General features: G+C 41.5%; 1 protein-coding gene across 4 annotated transcripts in view; it reads right to left on the reverse strand.

The window, feature by feature from the left end:
* Positions 1-19713, reverse strand: part of MCF2L2 (MCF.2 cell line derived transforming sequence-like 2) — a 2082183-nt gene that overhangs the window by 1378211 nt on the left and 684259 nt on the right. For all 4 annotated transcript variants that reach the window (XM_078665987.1, XM_078665986.1, XM_078665989.1 and 1 more), the window contains exon 6: positions 13978-14094. In XM_078665987.1, the coding sequence (XP_078522113.1) occupies positions 13978-14094 (117 nt within the window). The remainder of the gene's footprint in view (positions 1-13977; positions 14095-19713) is intronic.

Here is a 19713-nt window from a genome sequence, read left to right on the forward strand (position 1 = left end):
CTAAGAACATGGACATCCTAATGATAACAGAAAGGGCAGTATACGTGCTGCTTGCAGCACCCCGCAAATGGAACAAAGTGTGGGCGGCATGGAATGTCTACAGAGGTGAAATCTGTGACCCCTTACCAGAGGGAGAGGACCCTGACTCGGAGGGGGAGGAGGAATAGCGGAACGAATAAGGGGTGGTCACCTCAGTCACTACACATTATGACATTATTGGCTCTGTCCTGGCTATATACCGGCGTGCATGCTCGGACACATGATGGTACGGGTTGTGGGTGGAGACATAACGGCTATGATGACACGTGGTTGGGGGGGGGAGGGGAGTTTGTGGTTTCTTTTTCTATTAAAAGTGATGTTATCATTGCCTCGTATGCTAGGGGAAGGGAGACGGAGGGACTCAGTACAAGTGAAAGGAACATTGGTTAATGTGTCTACAAATCTCCTAAGGTTTACTGTAACAAGGTCCTTGATACGATGCCATTTCTTATCGAAAACGGAAAAGTTGAAAGGTACTAACTGTAACGAATGTTATGAACATGTATGTAACTGATTCACCACTATTCCTTCCTATTAATAAAAAGTTTAAAAAAAAAAAAAAAAAAACTTTGATAGAAAAACAGACATTTGAGGTGAGCAGATCTAGAGTGTCGCTGGTGTTGAGAGTGCTCTAACAGGAGCTGCTTTCCACCTAAACTGAGACCTACCCAGAGTTCTCTCCTTCTTTTTTGCATAATTTATGCGTCACTCTATGCCTGAAAGGGTTTTGTTTTGACTTAATACTGGGTGCTCCCTTGTGTCTGGACAAAGCTATACCTCTCTGAAGAGCTCTAATTAGAGCGAAACACTGTGTCAGGGGTTGCTTTTATTCATTTCAGGTTGGCTTGAGTTGGTATTTTACCAATTCAAAGCTGTAATATTGTGCCTGGAGTGATAAATGGCTATTGTTATTTGACAGCTCGGCAAGGACTGCACTGTACTAGTCCTATGCTTAAAGACTTTGCTGTTTAAATGGCGAAAGACTTTGTCATTTTCTATCTCGGCATGGATAGCACTGTCTAATCCTATGCTTAAAAACTTTGATAGAAAAACAGACATTTGAGGTGAGCAGATCTAGAGTGTTGCTGGTGTTGAGAGTGCTCTAACAGGAGCTGCTTTCCACCTAAACTGAGACCTACCCAGAGTTCTCTCCTTCTTTTTTGCATAATTTATGTGTCACTCTATGCCTGAAAGGGTTTTGTTTTGACTTAATACTGGGTGCTCTCTTGTGTCTGGACAAAGCTATACCTCTCTGAAGAGCTCTAATTAGAGCGAAACACTGTGTCAGGGGTTGCTTTTATTCATTTCAGGTTGGCTTGAGTTGGTATTTTACCAATTCAAAGCTGTAATATTGTGCCTGGAGTGATAAATGGCTTTTGTTATTTGACAGCTCGGCAAGGACTGCACTGTACTAGTCCTATGCTTAAAGACTTTGCTGTTTAAATGGCGAAAGACTTTGTCATTTTCTATCTCGGCATGGATAGCACTGTCTAATCCTATGCTTAAAAACTTTGATAGAAAAACAGACATTTGAGGTGAGCAGATCTAGAGTGTCGCTGGTGTTGAGAGTGCTCTAACAGGAGCTGCTTTCCACCTAAACTGAGACCTACCCAGAGTTCTCTCCTTCTTTTTTGCCTAATTTATGCGTCACTCTATGCCTGAAAGGGTTTTGTTTTGACTTAATACTGGGTGCTCCCTTGTGTCTGGACAAAGCTATACCTCTCTGAAGAGCTCTAATTAGAGCGAAAAACTGTGTCAGGGGTTGCTTTTATTCATTTCAGGTTGGCTTGAGTTGGTATTTTACCAATTCAAAGCTGTAATATTGTGCCTGGAGTGATAAATGGCTTTTGTTATTTGACAGCTCGACAAGGACTGCACTGTACTAGTCCTATGCTTAAAGACTTTACTGTTTAAATGGCGAAAGACTTTGTCATTTTCTATCTCGGCATGGATAGCACTGTCTAATCCTATGCTTAAAAACTTTGATAGAAAAACAGACATTTGAGGTGAGCAGATCTAGAGTGTCGCTGGTGTTAAGAGTGCTCTAACAGGAGCTGCTTTCCACCTAAACTGAGACCTACCCAGAGTTCTCTCCTTCTTTTTTGCATAATTTATGGGTCACTCTGTGCCTGAAAGGGTTTTGTTTTGACTTAATACTGGGTGCTCCCTTGTGTCTGGACAAAGCTATACCTCTCTGAAGAGCTCTAATTAGAGCGAAACACTGTGTCAGGGGTTGCTTTTATTCATTTCAGGTTGGCTTGAGTTGGTATTTTACCAATTCAAAGCTGTAATATTGTGCCTGGAGTGATAAATGGCTTTTGTTATTTGACAGCTCGGCAAGGACTGCACTGTACTAGTCCTATGCTTAAAGACTTTGCTGTTTAAATGGCGAAAGACTTTGTCATTTTCTATCTCGGCATGGATAGCACTGTCTAATCCTATGCTTAAAAACTTTGATAGAAAAACAGACATTTGAGGTGAGCAGATCTAGAGTGTCGCTGGTGTTGAGAGTGCTCTAACAGGAGCTGCTTTCCACCTAAACTGAGACCTACCCAGAGTTCTCTCCTTCTTTTTTGCATAATTTATGCGTCAAACTATGCCTGAAAGGGTTTTGTTTTGACTTAATACTGGGTGCTCCCTTGTGTCTGGACAAAGCTATACCTCTCTGAAGAGCTCTAATTAGAGCGAAACACTGTGTCAGGGGTTGCTTTTATTCATTTCAGGTTGGCTTGAGTTGGTATTTTACCAATTCAAAGCTGTAATATTGTGCCTGGAGTGATAAATGGCTTTTGTTATTTGACAGCTCGGCAAGGACTGCACTGTACTAGTCCTATGCTTAAAGACTTTGCTGTTTAAATGGCGAAAGACTTTGTCATTTTCTATCTCGGCATGGATAGCACTGTCTAATCCTATGCTTAAAAACTTTGATAGAAAAACAGACATTTGAGGTGAGCAGATCTAGAGTGTCGCTGGTGTTGAGAGTGCTCTAACAGGAGCTGCTTTCCACCTAAACTGAGACCTACCCAGAGTTCTCTCCTTCTTTTTTGCATAATTTATGCGTCAAACTATGCCTGAAAGGGTTTTGTTTTGACTTAATACTGGGTGCTCCCTTGTGTCTGGACAAAGCTATACCTCTCTGAAGAGCTCTAATTAGAGCGAAACACTGTGTCAGGGGTTGCTTTTATTCATTTCAGGTTGGCTTGAGTTGGTATTTTACCAATTCAAAGCTGTAATATTGTGCCTGGAGTGATAAATGGCTTTTGTTATTTGACAGCTCGGCAAGGACTGCACTGTACTAGTCCTATGCTTAAAGACTTTGCTGTTTAAATGGCGAAAGACTTTGTCATTTTCTATCTCGGCATGGATAGCACTGTCTAATCCTATGCTTAAAAACTTTGATAGAAAAACAGACATTTGAGGTGAGCAGATCTAGAGTGTCGCTGGTGTTGAGAGTGCTCTAACAGGAGCTGCTTTCCACCTAAACCGAGACCTACCCAGAGTTCTCTCCTTCTTTTTTGCATAATTTATGCGTCACTCTATGCCTGAAAGGGTTTTGTTTTGACTTAATACTGGGTGCTCCCTTGTGTCTGGACAAAGCTATACCTCTCTGAAGAGCTCTAATTAGAGCGAAACACTGTGTCAGGGGTTGCTTTTATTCATTTCAGGTTGGCTTGAGTTGGTATTTTACCAATTCAAAGCTGTAATATTGTGCCTGGAGTGATAAATGGCTTTTGTTATTTGACAGCTCGGCAAGGACTGCACTGTACTAGTCCTATGCTTAAAGACTTTGCTGTTTAAATGGCGAAAGACTTTGTTATTTTCTATCTCGGCATGGATAGCACTGTCTAATCCTATGCTTAAAAACTTTGATAGAAAAACAGACATTTGAGGTGAGCAGATCTAGAGTGTCGCTGGTGTTGAGAGTGCTCTAACAGGAGCTGCTTTCCACCTAAACTGAGACCTACCCAGAGTTCTCTCCTTTTTTGCATAATTTATGCGTCACTCTATGCCTGAAAGGGTTTTGTTTTGACTTAATACTGGGTGCTCCCTTGTGTCTGGACAAAGCTATACCTCTCTGAAGAGCTCTAATTAGAGCGAAACACTGTGTCAGGGGTTGCTTTTATTCATTTCAGGTTGGCTTGAGTTGGTATTTTACCAATTCAAAGCTGTAATATTGTGCCTGGAGTGATAAATGGCTATTGTTATTTGACAGCTCGGCAAGGACTGCACTGTACTAGTCCTATGCTTAAAGACTTTGCTGTTTAAATGGCGAAAGACTTTGTCATTTTCTATCTCGTCATGGATAGCACTGTCTAATCCTATGCTTAAAAACTTTAATAGAAAAACAGACATTTGAGGTGAGCAGATCTAGAGTGTCGCTGGTGTTGAGAGTGCTCTAACAGGAGCTGCTTTCCACCTAAACTGAGACCTACCCAGAGTTCTCTCCTTCTTTTTTGCATAATTTATGCGTCACTCTATGCCTGAAAGGGTTTTGTTTTGACTTAATACTGGGTGCTCCCTTGTGTCTGGACAAAGCTATACCTCTCTGAAGAGCTCTAATTAGAGCGAAACACTGTGTCAGGGGTTGCTTTTATTCATTTCAGGTTGGCTTGAGTTGGTTTTTTACCAATTCAAAGCTGTAATATTGTGCCTGGAGTGATAAATGGCTTTTGTTATTTGACAGCTCGGCAAGGACTGCACTGTACTAGTCCTATGCTTAAAGACTTTGCTGTTTAAATGGCAAAAGACTTTGTCATTTTCTATCTCGCCATGGATAGCACTGTCTAATCCTATGCTTAAAAACTTTGATAGAAAAACAGACATTTGAGGTGAGCAGATCTAGAGTGTCGCTGGTGTTGAGAGTGCTCTAACAGGAGCTGCTTTCCACCTAAACTGAGACCTACTCAGAGTTCTCTCCTTCTTTTTTGCATAATTTATGCGTCACTCTATGCCTGAAAGGGTTTTGTTTTGACTTAATACTGGGTGCTCCCTTGTGTCTGGACAAAGCTATACCTCTCTGAAGAGCTCTAATTAGAGCGAAACACTGTGTCAGGGGTTGCTTTTATTCATTTCAGGTTGGCTTGAGTTGGTATTTTACCAATTCAAAGCTGTAATATTGTGCCTGGAGTGATAAATGGCTTTTGTTATTTGACAGCTCGACAAGGACTGCACTGTACTAGTCCTATGCTTAAAGACTTTGCTGTTTAAATGGCGAAATACTTTGTCATTTTCTATCTCGGCATGGATAGCACTGTCTAATCCTATGCTTAAAAACTTTGATAGAAAAACAGACATTTGAGGTGAGCAGATCTAGAGTGTCGCTGGTGTTGAGAGTGCTCTAACAGGAGCTGCTTTCCACCTAAACTGAGACCTACCCAGAGTTCTCTCCTTCTTTTTTGCATAATTTATGCGTCACTCTATGCCTGAAAGGGTTTTGTTTTGACTTAATACTGGGTGCTCCCTTGTGTCTGGACAAAGCTATACCTCTCTGAAGAGCTCTAATTAGAGCGAAACACTGTGTCAGGGGTTGCTTTTATTCATTTCAGGTTGGCTTGAGTTGGTATTTTACCAATTCAAAGCTGTAATATTGTGCCTGGAGTGATAAATGGCTTTTGTTATTTGACAGCTCGGCAAGGACTGCACTGTACTAGTCCTATGCTTAAAGACTTTGCTGTTTAAATGGCGAAAGACTTTGTCATTTTCTATCTCGGCATGGATAGCACTGTCTAATCCTATGCTTAAAAACTTTGATAGAAAAACAGACATTTGAGGTGAGCAGAACTAGAGTGTCGCTGGTGTTGAGAGTACTCTAACAGGAGCTGCTTTCCACCTAAACTGAGACCTACCCAGAGTTCTCTCCTTTTTTGCATATATATATTTATATATATATATATATATATATATATATATATATATATATATATATATATATATATATATATAATGACCGTTCTACCAAAAAATTCTGAAATCTGCACAAATATAAATACAACTTGAAGGGATGCATATTTACAACTATTTGGAATTAACAAATATTAGCAGTAGTAGGTTAGGAAAGCTTTGTCAGTCTCAGGTTTTCATGCACACCATCGGCAAACACCCAAAAGATGATGGGAATGACTGGAAATAGTCTATCCACGGGCAAGCACTAGTGGTGGCATTCTGAACCATTATGTTTCGCCCACTGTGCCAAACAAGACACAGCGCCTGATTTAGGGTTTGGCAGATAGAATACAGGCAGACAGGATGGCAGGTATCTTTACGCCTATCACCCTACCTTTAGTCTGTCCACCAAATTTAGTCCTTCAACTCGCGGACATCTCTATACATTGACAGGTTCCAGTCAATGTAGGGAAAAAAAAATATTTTTTAAAAATAAACTCCCAAAGTGGGTGTTTGTTACTGAAAATGTAAAAACAACTAATGACCTCCCCCCCATGTAAGTTTTTCTCCCAAGGTGTGGGGTCATTTTTCTTTTTTTCCTGCCCCTCACCAATGGTCACCGTCTGCATATACAAAGGCTAGGCACCTGTGTCCTATAGCTGAACCAGGAAGCTTGCGCTCCGTGCAAGGCAAGTTGTCTTCACATACTGCTAAAATATTATAAAAACTGCTAGAAAAGTGTCTCTTTGTGTTTTACTGAGTTTAGAAAATTATTAGAATCCTCTGCCATCGTTGGAAAAGTATATATATATTTTTTTGCCCCATAATTTTTAATTCTGGTGTCACTTTTTTCTGCTTAGTGCACCCTTCGCCTCCACACAATCTGAGGTTGCCGCACTAGCCGATCACGCTCAGGAGAAGCGTGGAAAGTGTGACCTAAACGCATCCACCCATATGTTTTGGCCACAGGATGGACGTGTGCGGCAGGCATGCCACTGGTGTGGTGAAGGTGGACCAAAGGCAAGCCCATCCGCGTACGTTCCCTGGCCAGCTACAGCCACTATTCCCAGATGAAAACCAGGTAAATCTCTCTTCCCTGAGTTCCTAATTAGCCTTAGGAGGCATCCCTCACTCAATTGTTACATATGGGCCACAGCATGTTTAATTGGCTCAGTATCATGCACTGGCTGCAGGAATGAGTTTGTTCATTTCTTGGAGCCGAGGAATGAGTTTGTTCATTTCTTGGAGCCGTCCCAGGCTGCCTTGCGTACACCGTTACCAGCGCAAACTTCTCTACCTCGCTGGGGGCTCATCAACACGCGCTCTCTGAGCAGACGCGCACAGGAAATTAACGACTTAATCATAGAGGATAACCTGGATTTCCTGTTAATTTCCGAAACTTGGCTGAAACCCTGGTTCAACCCCGATATAGCCACAGCAGTACCTCATGGATAAACAATTGTTTCCAAGGAGAGAGTAGAAGGTCCGGGAGGAGGAGTAGCCATTATTTTTTTTGCGACAGCTTTCAATGTAGCTCCTTTGACACTGAGGCCATAAAAGGAGCAGAAAGGTAAGGCTTCTGCCTTTAAGATTAATGCCTCCCAATCTTTTTCCATTTGTTTACACTATCACCCCCCCTACCCTCTCCCCCTTAGGCCCCAGATCCAGCTTCCTAACCACTGTTGGGAGGCACTCACTCCTGAGTTAGTTTGCTAAGCCAATTTCACCATTTGGGGAGATTTCAACCTCCACTTTGATGATCTAGATAACTCTGAGGTTAATTTCCTTTGAGACACCCTACAAAGTATAGGTCTCCCCCCAACTGATAAATACACCTACCCATTCACGGGGCCACACTCTCGATGGGACCTGTACTAACCATCCTGGATTAAGACCTGAAGCACCCATCACTCAGTCCTGGTCCGATTACTGCCTAGTCCCATTTACCATATCAATCCCGAACCAAGCGCCCCCTGCACAAAAGAGTCCACATCTCTCATTCTCCGCAAATGGGGAGCAATGAAATCTAATCTGATGCTAATTACCCATCTGTCTGCCACTGCCCCAACTCTCAAAGGCAATTTGGTTGACTATACTAATTCCTTCAACATATGGATTACAAATACAGCTAATTTGTCCCAGTCATCGTTAAAGCAATCCCAGCCCTGGTTCTCCCCGGCTCTACTAGAACAAACACGCTGCTGCAAACAGCGTGAATGCAAATAGTGCTTGACCTACAAAGTGGACGACCTGTCCCTCTTCACAAACGCCCAGAAATGTTAACATAAACTTATCAGAGAAACAAAAAACTCACATTTCATCACAAAAATTGAAGAGGCTAACCGGGACCCAAAAACTGTCTTTAATATCTCCAAAACCTTTCCCACAATGGTATCAATGCAAATTTGTCCACATTTGAAGACATTTTTGCGTTAAACTATTCTCTCCTGTAAGTTGGGCTCTCCTCACGACCCCTATCCGCCAGCCATTCTCCATGCGGCCATAGACATTGTCAATCCACTCGGTAACCAGATCCTAAGTACTGCCTTAGCCACAGCCAAAGCCCCGGTATCTTGGAAATTGGCAGTCGTCAAGCCTTTACAAAAAAAGCCTTCAGCAGACCCCTCCACTTTGTCCAATCTCAGGCCCATCTCCCTATTACCCTTATTATTTAAAATACTGGGAAAAATTGGGAATCAGCAACTCATCGTCTTTCTTGAAAGCTGCAAATCTCTTTACACGCGACAATCTGGTTTCAGGCATAAACATTCCACTGAATCTGCCTTACTCGAGGTCTGAGAAACCATTAAAATGAGCCTTGACGCTGGAAACAATGTGGTATTGATACTGTTGGATCTCTCACCAGCATTCAATACCATCTCACATGACATCATCCTCCAGCAAAATTCAATATATAGGGGTCTCCCACAAAAGCCCTATCCTGGATTAGATCGTCCATAACTGATAGGAGACCAACAATTGTCCTAGGAAAATTTTCTTCTGAAGAAAAATCAATCACTAGGGATGTTCCAATGCGGTCGTCCCTCAGCCTTGCCCTTTCATTTTTGTTTGTTTAAACTAGCTCTATTACATTTTACAAGACATAAAGTTCCCCTCCCTACCTCCCATCCAAGCATTTGCAGTGTTCCATAGCAACAAAGCACATACCAAAATACAAGTTGAGTAAATAGCAGGCGATATAGATAAACTTACATAAATCCTAGCAGCATCATAACATCTTACAAAAAAAAACATAACACAGATTTCATCCCTGTCCTTGGGATAGAAACCATTCCCTCAGAGGGGCCCAAATTTGAAGACCCCTTTTCCTAGCTCGGCCACCTTTGTGTGCATATACAGCCCTTTCAATCTGATATACAGAGAATAGCCGAGCCACTTAATGACTAAATGGAGGATGTGCCGGGTCTAGCCAGACAGTTGCCAGGCACAATCTCATCACCGCCATATCTAAAAATAAAAATAGGAACTAAAGGGAGAGCCGTGGGAAGAACCTCTTGCTCTTGGATTCCCAGCAAAATCAGTTGGGGGGTAACCTTGATCCGCAAGTTTAATTGAGCTTCGAAAAACTGAGATATCTCCTTTCTCAGATTTGCAAGATCCGGACATTCTGCCAGCTTGTGTACCAAATCTGCTCCGAATTCCTGACACCAAGGACAGTTTCTAATGTCTATATCACCCCCCTCTTCTCCCTGATTGACTTCTTCGGAATTACAACTACCTCTTACACAGATGACATACAGTTGATCCTCCCTATAGACAAGGTGGCAACTGGGTCTGAACTCAATTTACAAATAAGTCTCCCTAATCTCATTTCATAGATTGAAAACAACCATCTCAAATGCAACTCAGAGAAAACAAAGTTTATGCTCTTTGGGAAATCCAATCTATTCTCTCCCATACGATGGTGGACACTGGTAGGAAAGAATCTGGGGGTCAGATTTGACACCCAACTATCCTTCCAACCTCAAGCGACAGCGGTAGCAGGGAAGTGTTCCAGCTTAAAAAATGCCTCCCCAAAAAAATCAACTTTCTTCCCCTTACCGCCAGGAAAACCGTACCTTCTGTCCTCGTCATGTTGAGACTCGACTACTGCAACAGCTTATCTGCGGGCTGTTCCAAACAACTAATTAATCGGCTTAAGATGGTTCAACATTCGGAAGCCAGGGTGGTGGTACAGCTTCCTAGGTGGAGCTCCACATCGGCCCCATCAAAAAGACTCTATTGGCTGCCAATCCACAAAAGAATCATATGCAAGACCCTGATGTAAGTAAATATAAAATGTAAATTGATACTTGCATAGCGCACTACTCACCCGCAAGGGTCTCAAGGCGCTTGTACGAATACCGCTGTGGAACCCATCCTGGCTTTCCCTGTGAGGTGTCCACTCCTGGGCACCCCCAAGGTGGAGGCCAGGCATCCTTAGCGTTGTGGGGGCCGTTGTGGAGATTAAGCAAGCTATTGCCCTTCATGGGACTCCATGATTGGAATAGGCACCAAGGCGAGAATTATCAGGTCCGTGGAATTGTGAGCCCAAGGCCCGCCAAGGCGGGGAATTGAACCCTGGTCCCGGGCTAGACCTCTGCATCAGGTCTGCCGCTCTAACCATTGAGCCACACTTATCCACTCCTTAGAGAATTCAAGGCCACCGACCCTAAATACCCCATGTCATATTCAGGCATTATAAAACTCAGAGAACATTTACATCCTAAAACGCGAACCTTATGAAACCTTCCCCCTTTAGACTAAACACTCAAGGTGGAAAGTCCTTCAAGGTGCTGGGCACCAAAGCATTGAACCAACTGCCAGCTTACCTCTGCTTCACTGAAAACGAAAGACTGATTCAAAAGAGCTTTAAAGACTTGGCTCTTCCAAACCCCAGACGCATTCTGCCATGCCTTTATTTAATTAGATCTTTCCTGTCTACGTTCAGGTCTAACAGTGTTCCATAGCATAGCTCCAGAATGCTCAATTACAAGTGATAGTGCGCTTTAGAAATACAACTTTCATTCATACCTAGTGGTGATGTACAGTAAAAAAAAAAAAGCCATCCGACCGTCTACTGTGAAATGGCTTAAAACCATAGACCCCTACTCTGTTGGACCGTTGGAGGACGTTTTATACCAATGGAGTTAATTTTACAGCGTAAAACTTGCAGTACTCCCAGCCTGGTGGATGGAGCTTTAGTTTAGAGGACAGGACACTTCGTCGCCATTGCAATGGAGTACCTGTAGGCTAAACTCTAAAATAGGCCCCAGAGGCCCATCTAGAGCAAATCAGTAGTGACTCTGCTTCTCATGGGAACAGTCCATCCCGAACCTCGGTCATCTCACCCATTCACCTTACGGCTCACTGTTTTTTTAGTTGGGTAACGTGAGATTCACACCAACCGAATCTCATTGACTAAGCTACGTCTCTGCCTGAGTAGTCTTGTGATCAAACTGTCACTGATCATAAGGACGAGGGCTGTAAATCTGAACGGTCCAATCCACAAACATTTTACTATAAGTAGGTGTGGTTTAATCATGTAATACTACCAGCTGGCCTCTGATTGGTCCATGAATATATGCCTGCCGAATTTAAGCGAATCAGAGATTATCATTTGAAACTAGAGTGACCTCCACACTCCATGTCATTCTGGACACTGTTTTTCAATCCAGTTTTTCAGGTGATAACCTAATGCCTTCTTGGTACTGTAATCTTGGTTTGCCTTACACCTGATAGCACTTATTCGCAGCCAAACAAAAGGGCGTGGCACAATGTTCGTAAAAACATGGAATAAGGTGGTCATTCTACTCAACATTTGGCTGTGGGGAATAGTACTACCACATCTATTTCTGAACCACTATTCTCTTTAACCCTCTTGTTATTGGTTCATTTATTTATTTATGTTATAGTTTTATAGAGGCAAACCAGACCCGTGAGGTTTATAAGAGCGCTTAACGGGATTATTGGGGAAGGAATACAAAACATAAGGATGGGAGGGATCAGATTGGGAGAGATAGGGATACATTATATGGGAGGAGCATGTTGTCTAAAGTCAAGCTACTTATGGGAGAAAATTAAAGCAGGTAGAAAACAAATACAAGAAGGCTATCTTATACAGGAGGTACATGCCGTCTAAGGTCCAAGCTACATGTAGAATAAAAATTAAAGCAGGTAGTTATAATATAGAAGAAGGCACACAGTCTCAGCTCTTGGGGGGATGCTCAGGAGTGCAGAAAAAATGTATAATCCGTGTAACTTAATTCAATTGCCAAGTGAAAGGACTCCCATTAAACACCAAAACAAATCATACTTAATATGTATATTTCTCATTGTATTTGGTCAATTATTTGGAGACTTTGTCAGACTATCAGAGCTTCAGTGATTCATTTGTAACGATCATGATTTCAAGTGCCTTGCGTTTTTCTTAGGAGCAGCTGTGTCTCTGCCAAAGTTTGGGTTTTAGGAGAGTGCCGAAAAATGTAACAGACCCTACAATTTTAACCAAAGCACTGATGGCACCAAGCAAGCAAAGCAAGTGAGCCCAAACTTCTCCGGGAGAGCACCCTTGTCGCTTCCATCCAAGCATCTATCATTCATCCTTTCACTCTTCCATTCATCCACTGATATTCATCATTTCACCTTCACGCTCTGTTATCCATTCATTATTTCATCCATCTTTCAATTGTTCATTATTCCATTCATCCATTGGCCATTTCATCCATCCATCCATCAGGTTACAAATCCATCATTAATACATGCATCCATTCATTAATCCATCCTTCATTTGACCTACCCATCTGTCAATAAAGCCTTTTATCTGTCAAATTATCCTTTTGTCTATTCATTCACTCAACTATCCTCTTTCCATTTACTGGGCCATCTTTTCACCCACCCATCCATTCATCCTCTCAGATTTCCATTTACTCTGTTATCCTTTCACCCACTGACTCTGCCAGCTTTTGACGCCCATTCATCTTTCTTCTCAGATTTCCATTTACTCTGCGCTCGTTTTATCCACCCAGCTACCCAAGCTTTCACCCACCCATCCTTTCATTCCCTCAGACAACCATTGTTTCACCAACAAATTATACATCCTTTTACCTACCAATTCTTTCACCCACTCATCCATCCTTCCTTTCACCCACTCATTCAAGCACCCTTTCACCCACTCATTCTATCACCCACCCATCCTTTTATTTGCTCAATCAATCTTTTCACTGAATTATCCACCCATCCTTTCACTCACCCACTGATCCCTAAACTCACTTATCCTTCCATCCATCCTTTCATCCACATATCCTCTCACTCACTCATCTATCTTTAATTTCACCCGCTCATGCATCCACCAATCCCGTGTTTTTCTCTTTTCTATCAACCCTGCAGGCCCATAAATAACACCACCCTCTGTAGCTACTAAGGGGCTTCACAACACCCTGGTTGGGTTTGCAAAATAAAAACACTGCCTAATCTAGATTCCCCCTCATGTCTCTTTCTTCTTAACCGAAAGGCAGTGGGATGCTGTACATGGTCAAAGGCAAGCTCAAAGTCAACTGATAAAAAGAGCAAATTCTGGGTCACTTTTTTCCTTTCTTTCTCTTCCTTTCTCCCTTCTCTGTCTTTCTTTCTCTTGCTGTGGGGGAAGGGCTGATGATGAAAAATTACTCCTGGTCTCCAAAAATACTATCCCTACATTATTAGCTTTTCTAAGATTACAATAGAAAAGAATAAGGATAGGAGTGACCATTTCCCAAAAAAACAAGCATCCTAAACTTTAGAAAATTATTCAATTGTATTTGCAATTATATATTTTCTTTTTGAATTAAGATTGCAGGACGGTCTACCAGGCATCGAAATTGTCACATGTTTTCTGTATAAACATCAGTAAAAAATATACAAATAGAGTGGCAATTATATTGAACATGGTGTAATTTTTTTTTTCATAATCATTTTATAGAAAATGTTCTTGACTGTTAACAATGCAGTGTAGTCCTTTTTGTTAGCGGCCTGGAGTATGGGCATGCACAATGGAGTAAGCAAGTGAGTACTCACAGTTCGATGGTGTATCCACTGCCCATGGGCGTACTCCAGGGTCCCTCCTAGCTCTACTGTTAGCTGGCTTTTGTCAATGTAGCCATGTAGATCAGAGACTGAGTTCAACATGATGATCTGCAAAGGAAAGGAAATATTTTGCTAAATGGCTTGGGGTTTCTCAGAAATCCATTAACAGGAATGATCAATCAGACATGCAAAATAAAAAATAAAAACTTATTTCATAAGACAATGAGAAGGTATGACAAGGATATGTCCCATTTAGGCTTTTCTTACCAGACCATAAAGTAGCAAAGTCTATTAGAGAATTTGTTACTTTTTTCTGAATTTGTGTGAGGCTGAGATTAAATTCATGATCCAACTTAAATTATATAAAATTTAAAAAGCTTAGGTGTATTTGCTTCATATTAATAAAACACACATAAACAATGGTCCCGATTCACAAAGGTAAACCGAGACGAAAGTCTAACTTTACGACTTTTGGTATTCACAAAGGGCATTTATGGGTAGCAAAGTTAGACTTTTTTCTCAGTTTAACTTAAGTTGTGGTATTAAGTTAAACTGAGATCAAAACTAAAGTTAAACTGAGTCAAAAGTCTATCTTTACTACTCATAAATGATCTTTGTGAATACTGAAAGTCGTAAAGTTAGACTTCCTTCTCAGTTTACCATTGTGAATCTGGCCCATAATCTCCAGACTGCTCTCAGGTGCAACTATTTTAGCTATTGAGGGAAACATGCACTTCCCTAATTCCCCCTTCCCTTGTGCAGTGCACTTTTGCTGTATAGCTAGGTTTGCAATATCTATATCCACGTAGATTTGGAAAAGTGTGGTGCAGCGGCTGACTCCGGAGCACAGGGTTCATGGTTCGATCCTCAGCGTTGGCGACAGCTCAGCATCATGTGACTCTGGGCAATAGCTCACTTAATCTCCCCAACGGCCCCCAGAGCCTTGAAAACCTCTAGGGGGTGATATGTTTGCACTTTCCAAATAGGAATTTTTATTGTTTTAGATACACATGCACAAGCGCAATTGGCCTCCGAGGGTTTATCCACCTTTCAGTCTCTACACAACTGCTTTGTGCCACAGCCTTCACACTGTGATTTAATACAACCTTAATGAAGACGCCTGCTGTCACAATCAGGTTCACTTCCTCACCAATTATGATCAAACAGAAAATCTGAGGAACATAAAAGATTATATGCCAATGGGCAGCCCAATGGCACCCGCAGCACTTTTCACAATGGTTCACTCTTTTCTCTTTCGTCCGCAATGGACTGAAAGAGAAGAGGATGTAACAGTGTAATTGTACGGGAATATTTGAAGTTTGCTGTATACCAAGTCATACTATCTCCTAAAGTCTGACACCGATCGTTATTTTTCAGGTCGAGTATCAGCACGCATGCGCTGTCTGCAAGACCTTTTGTAATCACTCCAGTGGAGTGAAATTACAGAAATTAGAGTTGCTGCTTGCCATTGGCTGACAACTCCATGGCTGCTCCTTACACTGCTCCTTATTGGCCGGTGCTCTCCATACATCACTTCCGTTATGAAACCAGGCGCACCGGCCAATTACAGTTTTCTTACACCCTTAGGGTATTTATATACTTATTCACTTTTTTTTCTTTCATTCAGGCACCGCATTCTTATTTGTATTTTTAAGAATGAGGCGCGGCTTCCTCCTGTTTTTGATCCACTCTGCTTCACATTATAAGCCCTTCCTCTCAACTCTGAGTGCACATAGCCCCTGCAGCAGTCGTCTTTTGGCCCACCCCTATCATTTTTTGTTAAATTTCACCCCTGCACCATATTGTGTAAAAAACTTTAACTTTAACTTCGATAAAGGCAGTATGCGCCTTTTATGCACATCGCATTTTTAACCTGTGCCACGGTCCTGCTAAGTAATAATGAAAAGCTAACTGACGTGAAAAATCAGGGTAATATACAAACATTTATAATTACAAAGTAGACGTTTATTTACTAAAGGAATCACTGCACACTATCTGAGTACAGTCACATACACCGAAACGTATGTTCTGAGGAAGCGCTTAGCACTCCTTTGCCTGTCTTCCGGTCCTAAAGCTTGCTTGCCTTCCGGTCCTGTCTTCTTGTACCATGTGTAGTCTGTGTTCCAGACCTACTACCCGCTGCCAGTCTTCCGGTCCCACACAACGCCTATCTTCTGCTCCCCTGCGACACTACTTCCTCATTGCCTGTTCTCCAGTCCCACTGTTGTCTGTCTAAAGTCTTCCATTCTCATCGGGTAAAGTTGTTTTTATGACTTGTGGGAGAAGTTGGACGAGTCGAAATAGTGGAAATGCAATATAGCCACCGCTAATGTGGTTTGTTTCCTGGTAATGTGCACAAAGTGTCAATGAACCGACCGACTTTAGCCTTTCCAGTGTTTCTCAGTGCCCTATCCATTATCTAACAGCCCACCACCCGCTCTGTTAAATGTTACTGTTGGGGGCACCCGAGAAAGACTGGTGTATGCACTTTGAACTATACATGGCATTGAATGAGCGAGCAGAGTTATTGAGCCCCGCCGTTTCTGTGAAGATGCATAAGAATTCTTTCCCTGAGGGAAAATAATGCAAAATTACGCCTTCCAGCACAATTTTAAAATAATTCATCCAATGAAGAACAGATGCCTATTTACTAGCCTTTACTTCTTTAACTAGCCTTTACTATTTGCCTTTTTTCTCTTTTACATTCTTTCCTTTTTTCTTACCAGCTTTCTTTTATTCTTCATTGTGCATCCTCTGTTTCTCTCATCTATCCTCTCTATTTTGTTTTCCTTCTTAATATTAATCTTTCTTTCCCCGCCATTCTCTTTTCATTCCTCATTTATTTCATGCCATTTTTCTTCCCTAGTGCTTCTCTTCTTTTTTTTTTTTTATTTCTCATTCGCCTCCAACCCCAGACAACAAGGAGACTGGGAGGCTGCCACTGTTACTCAGTTATGAGATGTAGGCCCGCGAGGAACAGACCCCGCATCTCTGTCGCCCGCCTACCAGTGGCAGACAAACCCCATTCCTGTTGCTGACCTCTCGTTGTTGATGAGAGGGTGGTCGTGCTCTCTTCTGATTACTTAAAACCGGTGACTGTTGCTGTTAGCCTTTTCGCAATTGAGTAGGAAGACCAAGACTAACAAAAAGACGCAACACAGCGCAATACAGTCTGAGAGCTTCCTGTGAGGCTTAATCATAGGATCAGGGATTGTGTGAATGATCTTATTAGCGCAAAGCAAATAGTTGCTGTTTAACCAGGAGACCAGTTTATCAGGCTATCCCAAATAGCTTACTTCCTACTATTTACCAGTCTAGCCATATCAGTTCTGGAGGTTTTATACACAGAGGACAGCGAATCTGAATGCGTGGGGGTATGGTCTCAGCCCTTCTCTAGCATATTTCTCGTCTGACCAACAAAATGGCATAGAATAAAATGCCACTGCTCATGCCTATGATTTTACTTAATATGCCAAAGATGATGAGCCTGAGGGAGATGCGTACTGGGCACCCACTGCTTCTCCTCCTTGCTATATTTCTGTTTCCCCTTAAACTTTTATTTCATATTATTTGTACCTTTCCTTCTTCCCATTCACCTATAATTCTTTTTTTCCCTTCCTTATCTCCCTGTATTCCTTTTCATTACCCCATCCTTTCTTTAAAAGTGTCTCATTTCCTTTGCTCTTACTTTCTTGTTCTTAGCTTTATTCCTTCACTTACCATTCTTATTTCCCCTTTTCTTAAGTTATTTAATTCTACTTTCTTTCTTTCCGTCACACTTTCATTCTGTTTCTTGCTTTACTTCCTTCCATTCTTTACTTTTTCCTATCCTTATTCCTTTCTTTCTGGACATCGTATTTTATCTTTCTGTTTCTGACACTCCATTAGTATCTTGGGTATTTTTTTTATTTTCACAATTTCTCCTTCTTTGTGTCAAGTGTTTTATCCATTTGGCTTCCCCTTGTCCCCACCCAACGGTGTTATGGTAATTTCATCTGTCCTGCAAAGTAAAAATGTCTATCATTTTAATGAGCTGCTAATAACCATGTTTTGACACTTTAATAATTCTAGAAAGTAGAAAGACCTTTGCAATAGCTATAACTTACACCTCATGTCCTTTAAAAGCAACCTCCACGGGGGCATCGAACTGCCATGCATCTCGCATTTATTAAAGTTAAAGCTCTTAGTGTTCAAACTAACAATGCTTTTTACTTTTGCTTTTTTATACTCATAGCAATAGTACTATGCAATCATTATTACTCCACTGCAAATAAAAAAATGTATTAAAAAACATTCACATTTTCAATGCCAACATCTGTATATTGAAAAAATGCGATACCTATTGCATTGCAAATGCATGTTTAGGTCTGGTGTTAGCCAACATTATTTGATTTTACTAAAATGTAATGTAAATGTAATATATTTCCTTTACTTTAAAGGGCTTTCAGGCAGCCCTTTTCATCCATTGGTCATTTGTTGTGTCATTCACATTTTAATTTCAAATACTACAGCACTCTGTCTGGGGCAGGGGCTCAGACCACTTCACCCATTGGCTGACTTCACTGCGAGGGACAGCATTCTACTCTTTCACAAGGAACATATCTGCACGCAAAGTAGTACCCTTCAGTGGAAGGGACTACTATGGCAAAGTGTGCTTTTTGAGTCCAAAATCATATTTTTGGTTTGAGCTGATTTTTTTTTTTCATACTGGTGATTACCTGGCTGGTTCACCAATAATAAAGTTTTACAAAAACCAAGATTAAGCAAAACTACCATTCAGAAAGCTAAAGGGATGCAGGTCGGTGTCAGACATATTGGGTTTTCCAATGCTTGATCCTTATGAACTGTTAGCTGAGAAGACTTTCCATAGAACATATGGTAATTTTGGGAGCGGCCCCCACCTTCCTGTCCAGAAATGGGAAGCTGCTGTGGCCAACAGCTGCAGGTACAACAACACATGCATCCTGAACCTTACACCATTTTGATTGACTTAGTTTCTCTGATGTCATTGTATGTTTTTATATATATATATATATGTTTACGAGCAATTTCTGTAGTGCAAACCTAGCCAAAAGGCAGCGGAGCACTGTACATGTTCAAAGATAAGCTTAAAGTCAACAAGAAATAGGAGCTGCAGCTAGGTTGTGGATTGTTAATGCACTGTGAAGTAGTGTTCTTTAAGAGGGGCGTCTTCAACTCTTTCCTACATTGGAGCAACATTGGGGTGGTCGTGATGGACACAGGGATGTTGTTCCGGATGTGCAGATGGAAAAGGCCAGTTGTTTTGTTTTTTCTTTTGTTGGAATCCTTAAGTGACTTAACTGATTTGTAATTTGTGACTGTAATGGTTGATGTCTGGCCATTTCCTGAGCTATTTGGGATATTTCATTACATAGCAAAAGAACTTCAAAAGAGTGCCAATTCTTTTTTTGGGGGGAGGGGGGCTTTGCGGGGGACCACTCCTACTTCTCCCATTTAATGTTCCTTGCTACACAGATGTTTTGACCAGTAAAGTAGGCCAGAAGAGTGTTATGTTGGTATTGGAAATTTAGGAGTTCTGCATTTGCTCTCTGTCACATTCCACACACTGTCAAGGTTTTGTTCAACTTGACTCCCCTTTCCTTGCAGTTTCACAACAAAAACCTTTCAAAATGCAGACTCAAGAATACCAAAATGTTGACGGAATATGAATATCTTCTTCCAAAACTATTGAACTGTATTAAATTC

This window comes from Lissotriton helveticus, chromosome 11 (assembly GCF_964261635.1).
Source record: "Lissotriton helveticus chromosome 11, aLisHel1.1, whole genome shotgun sequence".
In the NCBI taxonomy this organism is placed as follows: domain Eukaryota; kingdom Metazoa; phylum Chordata; class Amphibia; order Caudata; family Salamandridae; genus Lissotriton; species Lissotriton helveticus.